This window comes from Onychostoma macrolepis, chromosome 07 (genome assembly GCF_012432095.1).
Source record: "Onychostoma macrolepis isolate SWU-2019 chromosome 07, ASM1243209v1, whole genome shotgun sequence".
Taxonomy (NCBI): Eukaryota; Metazoa; Chordata; class Actinopteri; order Cypriniformes; family Cyprinidae; genus Onychostoma; species Onychostoma macrolepis.
Genome location: NC_081161.1, coordinates 14,968,944 through 14,987,269, shown reverse-complemented (window position 1 = coordinate 14,987,269; position 18,326 = coordinate 14,968,944). Strand labels below are relative to the sequence as shown.

The window sequence follows — 18,326 nt, the reverse complement described above, 5'->3', positions numbered from 1 at the left end:
TTTTGATTCTTTGATTAATAGAAAAAAACTGCATTTATTTGAAATAGAAATCTTATGTAACATTATAAATGTCTATACTGTAACTTTTGATCGATAGGCTACAAAAAAAAAAAAAAAAATCATATCCCAAACTTTTGAACAGAACTGCATGTTCAGTATTTATTAATGCATGTTATCGTATAAAATATATTTCTTTATAGTAATATAGATAAACAAAACAATTTAGAATAATGATAATTATTTTGCATTCAAATTTAGCTTTGACTAAAACACCAACACACAAACACACCACTTTATTAGCCTATAGATGCTGATGTTTCAAAGTCTATAATCATATCAAATGTACAGCAAGGTTAAACAGAAGGTTTGTGTTGTTGAGCACCTCAAACTGATATGCCAACAAGCTGGGTGCATTTCATCAGAACTGACTGAATGGATAAAAAAAGATGTTTAGACCACTTTGAGAGGGCTTTTTTAAAACCTAAAAGACAAAATAATACATCCTGCTGTTTGATTTTCTTAAGGCATGCACTTCAGGATGGTGTGATTTCTGGTGGTAGCGCAGACGTCCACATTTCTGCACATACATACATTTTATGAATTGTAACCTTAACAGCCCAGCTGTTTGGTGTTTTAAGAACAACAGTCTTAGCGTTTACGTGTGCGTTTATGGGTACATACAAAAAGCATGGCAAGACTTCATCAGTAAAGTGTGAGAAATATAAACGTGAATGATCATCAAACACTAAAAAGGATTGTATCCAAACAACACAGATCTACTGCAGCAAAGTGACACACAACATCAATATTCAACTTGAAGACCCTGTTTCCACAAAAACCATCCAAAGAGAACTTTACAAAGCCAACATTCAAGAATGAGCCGTAATTGCTAAAACTTTAATCACAGACACCATTGTATATATATATATATATATATATACACACACACACACACACACTGCCGCTCAAAAGTCACTAAGATTTTTAATGTTTTTTAAGGGAGTCTCTTCTGCTCATCAAGGCTGTATTTATTCGACCAAAAATACAGAAAAAACAGTAATATTGTGAAATTTTATTGCAATTTCTAATATTGGTTACTTATTTTAATATACTTTAAAATATAATTTATTTCTGTGATGCAGCGCTTAATTTTCAGCATCATTACTCCAGTCTTCAGTGTCACATGATCCTTCAGAAATCATTCTAATATGCTGATTTATTATGAATGTTGAAACTGTTGTGCTGCTTAATATTGTTTTTTTGGAATCTGTGATACTTTTTTCTTTGATTCTTTGATGAAGGAAGAGTGAGAAGCATATATTTCCTTCTTCAACATCTCTGAAGCAACAGGCAACATTTAACTGGGGACTGTTCCAAAGTGAGTCTATTCTAAGAAGGTTGGAAGTTGTATTGAAGACAAATGGTGATTGAAAAAATGCTTTAGTCATTTTATTATGAATTTAGCAAAATTGTTAATAATTACAAAAGATTGGGTGACAGGGTTGCATATTTAGTCAAATATTTTCTATCATTTAGAAAATCAACAGGTTTGAGGTATAAATAAAATAATAAAATGTATTCTTATCAGTTTAACATCATTAAATACAATTTAGTGTATAATGTGACTTAATTCACTAATAGGCTATTTACCTTTAGCCTATGCTCCAAATATAAAAACTCTCGAACCTGTTTTATTTTCAACGAATGGGCTACATTATTTAAATAAACGTATCGAATAAGCTTCTTAAAACAATCATGACAGCAGTAGTAGCTATCAGTATACCAAATTCTTTTGCAGTTACTACTGTTTTATAAGGGCTTTTATAGTTGTAAATAAGGTGTTTTCTTCCATGGACCGCACTCCTGAGCCATTTTGACAGTCCAGTGGCGCTGTTCACAAAACGCGTTCCGCTCTTGCGGCTTCCGTACAATCACAGTCCAGGAAGAGCTGATATCTTTCAATCTTAGACTCCAACGCTAAACCCTCGACACCCAACTGAGACACCACCGTGTGAGAAAATCAGTGAGTGTTATTATGCTTCGCTAATCTGATGCCATATTGCTTTTCGCAGGTTTTGGGTTTTGTTTTCCATGTCTTTTTTCGGCTGTGTATCATCCTCGTGGGCTTCACTCATAATGAGCCACTGCCAGGACATGTTTACTAGTTAACTTACATTAAATATGAGAACAGAAATGCCCTAAAATTAGAACATGTTTGCATGAGTTATTTGATTAGATGTGACTGTTTATGAATTGAACTGATTTGATCTAAACTGTGTCTGTTGTCACAACATAAGGAGAACTGTCAGTCCATCTCTGTTGCAGAGAAGTGCCGTTTTAGATGAGAAATCACAACAGTGTAATCCTTTATTTTTATTTATTCATTTACTGTTTCTGTGCCTTTTAGCATTGCTCAAATATTTCGCGAAATCAGTTTAATTACATGGGCGTGTGCATGAACAAAGCCAGTGTATCCAGTAGGTGTCTCTCATGTGACCTCATTCATCACTTATACTGAAAAATCTATTTACAGACTGAACAAATATGACACACAGTCCTACTGATAAAAAATGTTGTTTTGTTTTGTTTTGTGTGTTTTAGGTTGTCATGGCTAGGGCCACTGTGATGCTGCTGCTTTCTGTGGACTGACACCATTAAAAAGGTACTGATTCATGTAAAGCTTCATCCATATACTTCCTTCATATGCAAGATTTTATAATACTGAGACACTTAAGCATCATCTAACATTATGCAGCATGTATCTATCCATTTCTAAAAATCAGCAGTAAGTTCATTCAACATTGATGTAAACATTTGGACTGTATTTTAAAACTATACCCCTGACAAATGTGACCCTGGACCACAAAACCAGTTTTAAGTCGCTGGGGTATATTTGTAGCAATAGCCAAAAATACATTGTATTGATTTTTTCTTTTATGCCAAAAATCATTAGGATATTAAGTAAAGAACATGTTCCATGAAGATATTTTGTAAATTTCTTACCGTAAATATATCAAAACTTAATTTTTGATTAGTAATATGCATAGCTAAGAACTTCATTTGGACAACTTTAAAGGCGTTTTTCTCAATATTTAGATTTTTTTGCAGATTTTCAAATAGTTGTATCTCGGCCAAATATTGTCAGATCCTAACAAACCATACATCAAGACTGGTTTTGTGGTCCAGGGTCAAAAAATTATCAAAAGTGTCCCACTTTATAATTTTAAGTATTTTTTTAATATTATCAATATTTTTTTAATCCCCCAATCTCTGTTGCAATGAGCATATTGATTGGATTTTTTTTGACATGATATTTATATACAATGAGATCCAAATGTCTAAGACCATTTGTGTACGTGCTTTCGTTTTTTATTTTAAAATGTATTATTAGGATAAAAATGTGATTTTTCAGAATGTCTTCTTATTTGATATCTCTTGAACTGCATGAACTCAGTGTAGTCTTCTGAAACACACTGTTCACTTGCTTCATTTAATTGATGTACTTGTGAAGACATTATTTTATACGCTGGTTAATTTTTCATACCCTTTTTTGGCCTTGAGCAAATCAATATGTTCCATATTAAATAGTGCTTTTGGCTTCCATTGATCCAAACTCTGCATTCTGTCTGTTATCAGGAGCTGCTTCGGTTATCCTGGCACATACACCATCTGAAAGGATGAAGCTACGACTGCATTTTGTGGTGGACCCCATGGGCTGGTTCTGCATAAGCATGGTGCTGTTTGTCTGGCTTTATAACAGCTTCCTGATTCCCAAACTGGTGCTGTTGCCACATTATGCAGAGGGACACATACATGCTGCACTTGTGGTCTGTAAGTTCTATACCAGCCTCTATTATGTGTTGCAATCAGTTTTTTTTTTTCAGGTTCAAGAGAGAAAGGTTTTACTGATATCTAATTGCTTTACAAACAGGTTTGTGCAGATCATGGAGGAGATGCTTCAAATGAGTTGGTTAAAAGTTGAATTCTTCTTAGATTAGAGCAGAGCAGTGACATAATGAGGTTTTGTTCACCGTGAGAGTAATTAGAGTAGCAGGACAGTTTACGTTTACGTACCACAGGTTTTTTTTTTACCACACCACATCAACAGTTCAGAACTAATTACAAACCTGATGCACTGTGAGCATAACAGTAACTAATTTGCATTTTTGAAGGAAGTATTACAACAAGAGAATGGTGTTAAACGTTTAGGCTGCGGTCACGCTAGACTTTGAGCATGCTAAATTCTTATGGACACTGCAACGGTTGTATGCAGTCTTTTTAAAAAACATAATTTAACTTAAAATCCATCTGAAATGTAAAAATTAACAACCTATTCCACTTTACCGCAATTCTGCTGATTTAAAGTTTGCATTGTTTTAATTCAGTTAAGAGGCCACGCTGTGACACACCAATCTTCTATTGGTCACATATCTTCACGTGAATTGAATTTGCAGGTCAAAGTTTGCCAAACTTGTACTTTGGAATGCAGAAAAATTTGCATGAGCTTGCGTTTCCTGTTTTCCACATTCAAGGGAAATCAGTGGTATGAAAAACGTAGTATGTCTACTCCTTTAGGCTTTGGTTCTGTGTAAATGGCAAAGTTTACAAAGTTAGTAAATAAATGCTAAATAGACAAGAATAAGCACAATTTAATATGCAGATAGATTTAAGAAAAAAGACAAGTGCAATTCATATATAAAGTTTTATTATTATATATACACAATATCCCGAAATGAGTGAATGTGTGAGAGAAGCCCAGTTTCCAAGGTGATTATTGGTGATTCAACCAAGAGTTGTCAGAGCCGAGATGCCTTTACTGTTTCCACTTGGTATTTATGAAGAGTTCAGATGCAAAAGCCTCTAAGTGCCGTTTGAAATTTTCTTCTAAAATGACCATTTTTTATCAGGCTCCTATATTTATGTTCAGTTATTTCACTTTAATTGCATAGAAAAGGACCTATACATTGCTATTAGAGAAAAATGACTAAACCTAAACATAAAAATTCTCATTTTAGAAGAAAATTTCAGATGGCATTTAGAGGCTTTTGCATCTGAACTCTTCATATGCATTTGTTTTTATTTTTATTGCATCTCCTTAGTTTACTTTACTTTGTTACTTTGTTTGTATTACCTCACACTCTACATAACTTCGCTATTAATACTTTGCTATAAATACTATTAAATGAGCCACCCCAGGTAGTGATTTATGAGTGAGCAAGAGTTGTTTTTTTGTTTTTTTGGGGAAAACGGTTGTTCTGCTTAATTTTAGTGGAAACATGATGCATTTTTAAGGATTCTTTGAATAGAAAGCACTTATTTGAAATAAATCATTTGTAACAATGTACATGTACATTAAGGGTCTATGTGTGAATTAATTGGACAAGCTTTAAATTGAATTTTCAGGAACTTGAATAGCAATGTAATTGTTCTCCTCATGTCTGTTTGACATCATTTCATTTCTAGGTATAGTGACTTTGTGATAAATGTGAAATTTCTCTCCTTCTCTTTCTCAAGTTTACTATCTAGCATCACTTCTGTGCGTCTCAGCATTATTCAGGGCTTCCACCGCCGACCCTGGAAAACTTGCTCAGGACCCCAAAATTCCACTCGCAGGTATGAAACCTAACGCTCACCTATATGTTCTGTTTTTTTTTTTTCTAGCGCAGTGTAACAATTCTTGTGTGTTATTAATCCACAGTCTGTGTCTAAACTATTCTCATCCGCCTTATTTAATGTAGTAAATAATTTTGTTCGCACTTGTTAAAGGATTTATTATTATGTGGCCTTGCTAAAACTGTGTGCTTTGAAATTTAATCTGGATGCAATAATCTAATAATTATAACAAATAAAATATTGATTTGCCTTCATCATCTGGCTAAATTGCTAAACACCAAGTGCCCCACAGACACAAAAATAAAACAATGTGCCGTTATTATCATAAAAGTGATTACATATATTCTTGACCTTTTCCACTGCGAATATATCTGTGAAATGTTTATATATACAGGTAGATTCTAAGGATGAGTTAAGTTTGCGTAAATGTTTTTGCTTGTGTGTTTTTAATGTGTGATTAAACTTAAAGTTCCACTATCTAACCAGATGAGGGCAGTATACCTCAGGGTTCAGTGACTTAAAGGGATAGTTCACCCTAAAATGAAAATTTGATGTTTATCTGTTTACCCCCAGGGCATCCAATATGTAGGTGACTTTGTTTCTTCAGTAGAACACAAACAAAGGTTTTTAACTCAAACCATTGCAGTCTGTCAGAACTATAATGCCAGTCAATGGGCAAACAATCTTTGGTAGAAAAAAAAACATGCACACACAAATCCAAATTAAACCTTTACGATACATTGATGTCCTAAGACACGAAACGATCGGTTTGTGCGAGAAACTGAACCGTATTTATATCATTTTTTACCTCTGATACACCGCAATGTCCAACCCTCCTGAGCTCATCCACAACATCCGGCGCGTGACGCGTCAACGGCTCTGGAACATAGATGTGTATATATACATGGATATATACGTAAATCCTTGCGTATCGCAGCTCATAGAAACAGTCACTAATGAGGCATCTATGTATGTATATATATATATATCTATGTGCCAAAGCGGATGTTGTGACAGTCGGACATTGCGGTGTATCAGAGGTAAACAAAATGATATGAATACTGTTCGGTTTCTCGCACAAACGAGCCGCAAGGTTTAATTTGGGTTTGTGTGTACGTGTTTTTTTTCTCTCTCAAAGATTGTGTGCCCATTGACTGGCATTATAGGACTAACAGACTGCAACGGTTTGAGTTAAAAATCTTTGTTTGTGTTCTACTGAAGAAACAAAGTCACCTACATCTTGGATGTCCTGGGGGTAAGCAGATAAACATCAAATTTTCATTTTTGGGTGAACTATCCCTTTAAGTCTTAAAGGGTTACTCCACCCAAAAATGAAAATTTTGTCATTAATCACTTACTTCCATGTCATTCCAAACCCATAAAATCTTTGTACGTCTTCGGAACACAATTTAAGATATGTTGGATGAAAACCCGGGAGGCTTGTGGCTGTCCCATTGACTGCCAAGTAAATACCACTGTCAAGGCCCAGAAAAGTATGAAAGACGTCGTCAGAATACTCCATCTGCCATCAGTGGTTCAATCTGAATTTTATGAAGAGACGAGAATACTTTTTGCACGCAAAGAAAACAAAAATAACGACTTTATTCAACAATTCGTCTCCTCCGCGTTACCGTAACGCCATTTTGGAGAGTATCTCATTAATTCAGACTGAACCACTGATGGCAGATGGACTATTCTGACGATGTCTTTCATACTTGATGTAGTTTCATAGTGTTATTTACTTTGCAGTCAATAGGACAGTCACAAGCCTTCATCCAAAATATCTTAAATTGTGTTCCGAAGACGAACGAAGCTTTTAAGGGTTTAGAACGACATGGGGGTAAGTGATTAATGACACAATTTTCATTTTGGGGTGGAGTAACCCTTTAATACCTTCGCTTAGTATGTTAGACAATTTTTAGAATTTTATAGTAATGTACAAATGATCCAATGGACAGTGTAGTTTGGTACACTTGTGAATTTAACAGACTTAAATTCCTATCAAAACAGATTTAATATCCCTTTCTAAATAACTTTCATCTGTCAAAATGAGAGATTGAAAATGAGAAAATGAAAAATGTTACATTGTCTGTTGATGGTAATTTGTGAACACTATGCAGCACACATTGGCACAAGTTGATTGTAGAGACAGCTGTAAGTAACCTTTTCATAGGCTGGTTTCCTGAAAAGTGCAAATACTTTGTATAATGGAGCATCCCATCAGCCCAGGACTCGCTACTTAATCAACCAATAGTAGAAAAACAATGTTTAGGAAACCTGCTTAAAACTAGTAATATTGCTGTCATTGTTCACATGGATAATCAATTTTATACAGTCATTTGTCCTGAATTTATATGAGACTAGAATAGTTTTTCTCTGAATACCACTAGATGGCAGCAAAGACCTTTTTTTGTTACAGTTACAGTTTTTGTAGCATTTTTGTAGCAGCGCTGAAAATGATTTTTGTTTTGTTTTTTTGTCATTTCAGAGAGAGACGACTGGGAACTGTGCAATAAATGCAACATGATGAGGCCAAAGAGGTCACACCACTGCAGCCGCTGTGGCCACTGTGTCCGTCGCATGGACCACCACTGTCCCTGGTAAAACTTTAACAAGAAAATAATGAAGTCAATACACTACTACAAGCTTTTGTTTGAGCACAGCAGTCTTTAAAAAACGTTCTGTATCTATATATTATTAGTGTATTTTGTGCATGTGAAAACACTAATAACTTATTTATTAACAGTGACCAAAAAAAAAGAGTTAATTTTATTTCTGGTGCTCAGATGCTTGTTATCTCTGTGTGAGACATGTTGAGATTTTTACAGTGGTTTAGGATCCAAACTGAATTCTGGCTGGTTGACCCAAGTTCACAGTATAACCTTAAAAGACCCTGTACCCCAGACAGCTTTACATTCCTGATGGGTTTTGTATAGAGGAAGTTTAATGAAGTCTCTGTAGAGAGGTAAAACAGAGGGAGAGGCGATATCAAGTGACCAGAGAAGCCTGTGTTAAGTCCAGCACTACAGTACAGCTGAAGAAGGCTGCTGTCTGTCTGGACTCAGCAAATCGTGACTCCCTGTCATCGCCTGTAATGGCAGAGGGAAGAGGAGGAAAAAAACGTGGCCGTATCATTTTCTGTATTCGTTTTACTAACAGTTCGTCCTGCTCTCTCTTTTGGCCCTCTCTGCCCTTTTTCTCTTCGCTCATGTTCTTTATTCTTGTGCTTCTTCCTGTGGCGTGATCTGTCTTAAAGGGATAGTTCACCCAAAAATGGCAATTTTGTCTTTTACTTGCCCTCAAGTTGTTTTAAACGTATATGAATTCCTGCTGAATACAAAAGAAGATGTTTTGAAGATTATGGGTAACCAAACAGTTGCTGGTCCCCGTTGACTTCCGTAGTATGGAAAAAATACTGTGGAATTTTTTTGGGTGAGCTATACTTTAAAGTGCAAAAGAATAGCATGAATATCATACAGAGACAAAAATACAATTAATAGCTGTATGATTGCTTTTGTAAAGATAATTAAATCAAACATTTTTAATAAATGAATAATATGTAAAAGTATTATATTCCTAAAGGGACAGTAATTAATGTGATAATCGAGGTAAAAGGTTCAACAGCATGGGGCAAATGCCCTATTTAGAAAATACAACCCCCACTACTCATTTATATGATTAAAAAAAGTTTTAAGATTTATTTTCCAACAAAATGTGTTGCTCCATCAATTTTCTATATATATATATATATATATATATAGTGTGAGTGTATATGTGCCTTTAGCATCAACAGTAGGGGTTCATTTCACCCAGAATACCATACTTTTACAAATTTTTATTGTTAAAAAAACTTTTGATTTAAAAACCTTGAACAAAACAGAAAATCATTAAAAAGCGCTACCCTTTGTCGCTAAATTATTTTTGGTAATTTGAACAATTTTCATTTGCTACAAAAATCTATAACATTTAAAAAAACAAATAAATGTTGGATTGACTTTGCATTGATGCTTGCAGTCATCTCAAGAATCACCCAAATTTCCATGTACATAGTGAAACATGGATGTTTAGAAAAATGATGTAGTTGTATATTAGTTTTGTTTCCAACATGTTAATATCAAACTTGTTAGTAAAATCAGTTGTCAAATCAAGTCAAATTTCCTGTGCGGAGCACTACTTGTGTGCCTTGTAGAGTTCCTACCGATTTAAAGTGATTCAAAATAGTCATTTGAGTTTTTTTGTTATTTAGGATGCTGCTTTATAGCAGGATTGTAGAAAGGTGTTCACTAGGTTTTGTAATATGTCTTGTTCACATTCATGTTAGTTTAAGTATTAATGTTTTTCATTTGCAAATTCTTCTTATACTTTTAAAATACCTGAGAAATGTCTGTCTCTGTTTCTTTCCTCTCTGTCTATGCAGGATTAATAACTGTGTTGGGGAGGATAACCACTGGCTCTTTTTGCAGCTGTGTTTTTACACTCAGGTTCTGAGTCTCTGCACTCTGGTGTTGGACTTCTGCCAGTACTACTACTTCCAGCCCCTGTCCTTGGTGGACCGGGTAAGACGGTCTTTCATTTACACACCTCCATTTATACTGCCCAAGTGCTTAAAGTCACTGTAACATTTATAGTTTTAAATCACAGTTTAGTTAATTTTTTTATATAGTTTTAAACACTGATCTCTCTCTCTATATGACTATTATAGATCAGTGGTTTTAAAGTACACTTGTGCCATTAGAGTCATGTGGGTGGACCTCAACTTCAGTGCACACATTGTTTTAGGCAAACACAGTACATATGGGCCATGATGTGGTAAAAAAGCTTTTAAAAAAATGTTTTATTATGGCATAGTGATAGTAATAGCATGGTACTTTTCAGTTACATTTTACATATTTACTTATTATTTGAATGGTTATTAATACAATTAAAAGACATTCAAAATTGATATGATTTCAAGTTCATTCATCACATTTGATATGGATAGTCAAGTCAGGTGCATTGCATTGTGGGATGCAGTACAATACGCATAACATTTGGTTAGATGTATATTGTTATGCAGACATTATGTGTTAGTATGCTTTTTTTTTTTTTTTTTTTTCATTTAGCCAATTTTATTATTCTGTGGTTTAGTAGAATCTTCTCAATGGAAGCAGATGATTAACATTGGATTTGCACCACTTAACTGAGATTAGGGACCTGCAGGTGGCATCAGAATTACTGTTAAGTACTGAATAAGCTGTTACTTTGAATGAGCGAAACTTAATACAAGTTGTATTTGCATGCATTGATCAGTTATACTGGTCTGATGCCATATCAGTTCATCCAAAACACAGCTGCAAACAGAAAATTCCCAAGTTTGGCCCTTTTCTGTTTTATAGTTGTAATTTGCTATGTAATATTGATATGTAATAGACTGATAAAAAATTGATTGGAAATGCTTGGAATGTACATAGTTGTTACACAAGACAGAGAAATATAAATATAACAGGAACCAGTGTGACCTTTATGTACTAAAAGCAGATGAAATATGGAAATAAGACCTTCAGTGTAAAGTCAGGATTCACTAAAAGTAGAGACAGCTGCCAAACTGTCTTCTTGCTGTCAAAACATGGTAGTGCATTTTTTTTATGTTAGTGTTTAAGGATGCATATTTATATTTCTGTTTTTCCTAAGTTAAAGTTTTTAATCTTTAATCTTATATTTTAAAGTTGTAGGCTGAGGACTAGTGGCATTGGGGTAGTGAGTGATAATGCGATTTAACAAGATCAAATGAAATTATACATTTTTATTAAGAACAAGTGATCATCCCTGATACATTTCAGAGTGAAAATCTTAGAGTGGCTGTTTTAAAAACTAATGGCAGGTGAAGTTGTGGTACTTGTTTTGTTGCATGTCTTGAATCAGGAATAAAGTGGTGTATTTTCTGTCAGAGCATTTAAATTCAAAGGAGCATCATTCCAACTTGAATGCAGCTGAACAGCTGAGCCATCATGGCAACAGCAGACCGCCTGCAAATAAAAGCCCATAACGCTCAATTTCCTGTTTTTGTTTATTCTGTGGAGCATTGTGTGTGAGTAAACAGACGCAGCTGAGAAGCGAGAGATGCAGTATGGGCACAGAAACGGCTGTATGGGAGAGATAGTGACGTTATCTCCTGGAAAAGCTTTCCCACAAGAAGCTAAATATTGTGGATTTTGTGTATGTGTGTGTGTGTGTTCCTATGTGTTTAGTGTAATAGACACAGAAAAGCCTTCAGCAGGAAAGGAAACAAGCAAAATATGTCACATTGCTTCCCATAACTGCCTGCAGTGCAAAAATCCTCTTTGTGCATGCATAGCATAACGATTTGTCTTGGAAATAGTCTAATTTGTCCATGAGCATTTATAGCACATGTCTTTTTAGGCGGACTTTGCGGTACGTCATGAGTTGGCTCTTCTACGTGGGTCCTGTTTCATGGGGCTGATCATGTTTGGTGGAATGAGCAGCCTTTTCTACACACAAGTCAAAGGAATTATTGCAGTAAGTTTAGCTTTTTTCTTCAATTGAGTAAATAAATGAGTTTGTTATCTTAGCAGGTTTAACTTAAACTCTACTCAGACTCCTTTAATGCTTTTTGTAGATAATTACAGTCTTAAGTGTGTGTGTGTGTGTGTGTTTTTGTAAAACCAGTTTAAGAAAATTATGGTTTGGTGCATTGAAAAAATGTTCGCTATTCAAAATCTCACAAGCAAAGATTGCATAATTTTTGTAATTACTCACATACTGAATTGCAATGGGCTTTCTTTCTTACACCTCTTTAACCGTTTCTAACACTGCTGTCCAGTTCTGCTCTTGGAGACCTACTTTCCTGCAGAGTATATCTCCAATCCTTATTAAACACATCTTATACCAGGTAATCAAGGTCTTAAGAATTACTAAGAGGTTGGTTTTTGCAGCAGGTTGGAGTGAACCTTTGCAGGAATGTGGCCCTCTGGGATATATAGCCATTTACACTGCAGTGCAGAGGTGTTCCATGCACAGGGGACAGGAAACAAGATGCATGTTGTGGGTCATGACAACAGTATATGATACAGCTCTGATGCTACATTTTATTTACACAGAATCAGTCTAAAACCTAAACCTACATAAAAGCTTTCTGGTAGCCATGCGGATATAGTTATGATGTTCCTCTGAAAAATGTTTGTAAATATGTTACACTCAAAATTGCATAAAATTGAACATCGTTGCTGCTGTCATGACTTTGTCCACCATTTTTAAGGGAGGTGGTTGTTCTGTACACACATAATGCGACATTCAGAGAATAATCTATCTATTGTACACTTTATTTAGGTTGCTAAGTAATTAGTAAATTGGCCTTTTTGTGGAACTGTATGCATGCAATGCCTTTGAAGGGTTAGTTCACCCCAAAATGAAAACCTACAGTATAAGATTTTTATTCATCTTCGAAATATGATGTGAAGATATTTTAATGAAACCTGAGAGATTTCTGTCCCTCCGTTAAAGGTTTCAATAACCAAAGCTTGACACTTCAAAAAGTTCATGAAAACATAGTAAACATAATCCATATGAATATGGCAGTTTTAAATCCAGGTGTTCTGAAAATACATGATTGCTTTATATTTATTTATTTTACAGTTTTAATTGAATTTTAAATTGAATTGTAAATGAAAGTTCAAACATGATTCCTTGACACGCAAGAACCAATGTGGTTTGCTCTGACCTGTCAAGCAAGTATATGGTTGTGTTTCACAGTTTTGATGGGTTTTATGTGTGTGCTTTGATCAATGGTGTTTTAGGGTAACCGACTTGGTAACACTCCATAAGTGTGCAGTAATAAAACACAATCATTTGCAAACTATTAGTTTATAGTTAATTCACAGTTTATAAACTGTTGTCTATACATTAATACATTAATGTTATGAACAAAAAGTGAGTTCTTCATTCATTGTCAAAATAGTTAACAAATTATTATTATTATTATTATTATTGCTTAAATCGCTCATATGTAGAGATTTAAATGTTTTATTATCAAGTGTTAACAGTGTTAATGACTGAAGGTGAGCTATGGTTACCAGGAGCAAATTGTTCTCACTTTAAATTAGGTCACAGAAAATAGTAAATGAAAGGCAATAACCTACCTTTATTAGACATTAATTGCATTCCTAAAATGTTAGAAATACATGAATTTAGCATATGTGTTTATCAAGTCACTTTACACATAAACATTACATTAAGTTTCTTTACAAGTAACGACTTTTTATGAACCACCCTATCCCTTAAACATAACCACTTTTTAATAAATGAAAAATGAAAATGTCCAGTGACAGTTACGTCAATATGTAAATATTGTATTTTGTGTCTCTGCAAAATAAATACATACAAATGCTCATGAGATCACATTTAAATGCATCAGTAAATCATTAGTAAAACTAATTTGTAAATTAAAGTGACGATGAATTAGGAACTATCCTGTTTTATTTGAACTAGACTATTAATGTATTAACGATGTAAAGACTAAAATTTTTAGAATATGAATTAACTGCAAATGACTCTTAAGTGCTTTAACTACTCACCATAAAGTGTTACTAAGAATTCTTAAGGGAACGGAGCAATGTTAGGGTGAATAATTGATTACAGCATTTTGGGTGAACTATTCCTCTAATGTTTAGGTCAAAGCAATGGAAAAACCAAACTGGTGGCTAAAGTAACAAAAACAGTCCTTCTACTTCTGTTACGTCCTCCATCCTTCCTCTGTTGATTAGGCCTGAAACATGGCTATGATTGGGGGGGCGGGATAATCATGTTTAACTCTGATCCTTTAACTGATGACTTCATGTGATAGCCAGGGCAAAGAGGATTAGTAGTGACCTAGTTAAATTGGGTAAAAAGTGCAGCCCTTTAAAAAGAATACACCTCCCCTTAATCTTACTCTCTGGTTCCCAGTCATGTTCACTTGACCCCCATGCGTCCACCATATGCTGTGGAAGTGTGTCAAAGAACACGTCTCACTTCACATCCTATCCTCTGTCATTTGAATATGAGGGTCTTCCATCTTCTCAGTACAAATGTTCAACCGTTAAATGAAATACAACTTGCTTTGGTTCACTTTACCCGATACTAATCTCATTCCAAACCCTCTGGACAACTGGGTCTTCCTACAGAGGCTCATTTGTATAATTCCACCAACTGAAAACAAACTGAAGTTTTCTCATTGAATATTACACAAGCTGTGTCCAGCCATTCTTTTAGATGACCTTTGACGCTAACCCATTCCCGCAGGAGACTTCCTTTGACCACGCTAATCTTGTGTTGCTAAAAGTCCATGTTAATCTGTCTTATCTTGTGTCCTGTCCTGCCTTTAAGCCACCTCCTTATCCAAAGGCCAGAAAAGTCCCAGTGCTTTAACACACAAGCTACACCTTCACCCTGCTATCCCGTGTTGTGATGTCTTAGAAGACTTAGCGTCTGACAGGGTGGTTAGCGAGTAGCCTTGTGCCAGTCATAGCAAGTGAGGAAGCAGACTTAACCATTGATCCCTGCAAAGATCTTTTCCTCACGCATGCTCTCTGAGCCCAGATCAGTTCAGCCTGAACTGCAGCCAGGTTGAATTGGCATGACACTGGCTGCTCCAGGCCAAGAGTGTGTCCTCTAGCGGTTCACAATGTGAATCTGACTTTGACTTCAACTGTTCAAGTCAGACTTCTTACATAATGTCTTATGGCTAAGGGAATAGAGTCTTTTTTTATGTATTTGTCTTGTGTATCACACACAAAGCACATATTGTTCTAGAAAGCCACTGTCAGTCACGCGTCCACCATTTTTCACACAAACAGGCCCTTCAGTCTCGCCTCTGTTAATCCTACCTTATTTACATATTCATTTTTTTTTGCCGCGTCTCTTCACCTGGCAAGCAGGGGGGATTTTAGCATCCCTATGCACGCGGTCCCATTGTCCGCAGGCAGATGCCCTTTTGCCCCTGTGCCAACTTGGCAAGGTGAGGAGGGCACCAAGGGAGTGTTGCTGCTGTCGGCTTCACTGTCTCTCTTTTGTCTCAGTGTATGCTGTTGCAGTTTTCACTCCCAGCGTGGGAAAGATCAAAAACTGATCCAATTCACCCCCTTGAATCCACTGGCTTGCTGTCATAAATCATTTCATGAGTTGTCACTGTATTGTCTCTTAAATTTATAAGAAATGACATGTTCATAGTTCAGTGATGATACAAAGCAATATCTTTCATTGTTTTCAACAACAGGACACAACTACTATAGAGAAGATGTCACACTTACTGGAAGACATGTAAGTATCGAAACTTACAGCATCATATCAGCCATTTAATAATAATGTAATGTCCTCTACCTAATCATTACACGTAGACCTGGAGAACTGGGACTAGTTGTCACAGCTTGAATATGAGCTTTTGAGAAAAAGTCCAATCACACAAATGTGTGTTTATCCATCTAGCCTATCTATCACTGGTTTGGTGTCTGTAAGATGCTACTAGTTTTATTATTATTTATTTATTTGTTTTAATATATTATTTTTATTTAATTTCATTTAATTATTTCAAACATTAAAGACATTTCAAATAAATGCTGTTCTTTTGAACTTTGTTCATCAAAGAATAAATAAAAAATGTTGCAGTTTCCACAAAAGTTGTCCTTTTAAAGTTGATCAATGTTTCTTGACATTTCATCAAAATTTAGCTTTGCCATCACAGGAATGTATTACATTTTAACATATATTAAAATGTAACATGAACGAAAACTGTCATTTTAAATTGTAATAATATTTCACAATATTACTACTTTTAGTTAATTTTTGATCAAATAAATGCCACCTTGGTGAGACTTCTTTCAAAAACTTTTGCCAACTCCAGACTTTTGAATGGTAGTACAGATGTCAAACACCGGGTTCAAAACTTTTGAAATGAACATTTATGGCAAAAAAAAAAAAAATGTGGTTTGATATTTGTACTTTGTTTTTATTTTCTCAATTGTTTTGTATTTAAAAATTGTTGAAAATTTAACTGGAAAATCTCTATTAGGCTGTGTAATAGCAGGATTCGTAATAAACATGCCCCGCTATTGAATACAATAGGTCAACTTTTGTTCAATAAAGTGAACCTTTTTTAATTTATTTTGAAACATGTTCATTGAAGTAAAATTTGTGACAACTAGACTCGGTCTCTCCTAAAGATCTTAGGTTCTCTGCATAGTTCATGTTTCAAATGTGATATTATTTTGCATCAGTTTAAGATTTGTACTTTAATTTATTCTATGCCCCCAGTGGACCGCGCCGGTCGTGGCAGCAAGCGATGGCTGAGGTGTTTGGCACTCGCTGGAAGATCCTGTGGTTCCTGCCGTTCAGGAGCAGACAGCCTCTAAGGCTCAACTTGACCTCCCGCTCTCATGTGTAGACAGACAGACAGAGACGCACACATCACTCCAGTGGGGAAGGTCACCCTCCGACAACACCCCTCCCTACCCCTTGTCTTCAGCAAAATCCCCTCCAAAATAGCTTGGTATCTCTACAGGATCAAACTTTTTCAGGTTCTTCATAACAACTGAGAATAATCTGACGCATATCTATTCATATAGAATGAATACAGTTGTATTTGAACATATCAGTGTCAAAAACATAGTCTTTTTTCTGTTTTGACTGCACATGCAGGGGCAGGTTGGTATTTACTACTGAAATAGGATTACAGGGAATAGTTTATTGTGTGGCTTGGTTGTCTCCAGGGGAACCCTTATTTGTTGAGACCTCTGCCCAGTCCACTCCCCTAGGTCTGGATCACGTGAGCGGTTTTCATGCGAGTAGGGACGCAAGTGGGCGGAGATTGTCTGTCTGGTTTTATGGCACTGAGGGTTGATGGCTCTCGAGGTGAGTCATGACCTCTGGCATGGGTAAAAGACACTGCTGAAGTACACACACACACACACACACACACACACACACACACACAAACACAAACAGTTTACAATAACTTTCGCTATCATGCACATAATTACGCATACCTCACCAAGCACTGCTAATGCCTCTGCTGAGCGTTTGACTACTATTACTGCGATTGATCACATTTTTAATTATTTTTTTTCATTATTAATGTTTGTGTGCCTTTTACAATCCACAAGTTTTGAACTTTTGTGTCTTTTTATTACGAATTTAATTTTAAATCATAACCAAGTCGCACGTTTTTTGAGGAGCTATTAAATCAATGTTAATAATAATACTTAGTTTCATTTTTGAAAATGGTATTGCAATAATATTACCTTAAAAGATGCTTGCAGAAAAAAAGATAAAATGTTATAAATTAAGTTCACTGATGTAAAGACGTAATTCACTAAAAAGGGATGGATGAAATTATTTTTGCCCAGATTTTAATGAAGGTTGCACAACACTAGGACACATAAGCGCTTGGTTTGTCATTAAATTATCTTTTTAACTTTTTTTATGCGATTCAGACCCAACCTCAAAATCTAGTAGCAAATCACTAATTTTTTGAAGTGCCTCTAAACATGCAGTTCTAATAAAATAACTTAATATCTTTTAGGTGCGCAAATACACCACTGTGACTTTTTGGTTTTAGATCAGATTTCCTTTACTGTGTTTTCAGGTAACTGTAATGATCCACAAGAACAGTTGGGTTCATATTACACATTTATCTTCACAAGCCATTATAGATGAAACAATTATTACACAATAATTTGCACGAA

The 18,326-nt window shown here is 35.3% G+C and overlaps 1 protein-coding gene across 2 annotated transcripts; it reads left to right on the top strand.

Moving 5' to 3' along the window:
* The first annotated feature begins 1,864 nt into the window (after window positions 1-1,864).
* Window positions 1,865-17,573, top strand: zdhhc21 (zinc finger DHHC-type palmitoyltransferase 21). 2 transcript variants are annotated; one of them, XM_058783385.1, is made up of 10 exons: window positions 1,865-2,023; window positions 2,408-2,477; window positions 2,602-2,662; window positions 3,637-3,831; window positions 5,515-5,613; window positions 8,102-8,213; window positions 10,031-10,169; window positions 12,013-12,129; window positions 15,863-15,906; window positions 16,897-17,573. In XM_058783385.1, exons 4-10 carry the CDS (start codon window positions 3,678-3,680, stop codon window positions 17,024-17,026), a joined length of 795 nt encoding a protein of 264 aa, XP_058639368.1. In that variant the 5' UTR covers window positions 1,865-2,023; window positions 2,408-2,477; window positions 2,602-2,662; window positions 3,637-3,677; the 3' UTR covers window positions 17,027-17,573. The 2 variants fall into 2 exon arrangements, with proteins under 2 accessions (XP_058639368.1, XP_058639366.1); XM_058783383.1 differs by lacking the exon at window positions 2,408-2,477.
* The last annotated feature ends 753 nt before the right edge of the window (window positions 17,574-18,326 follow it).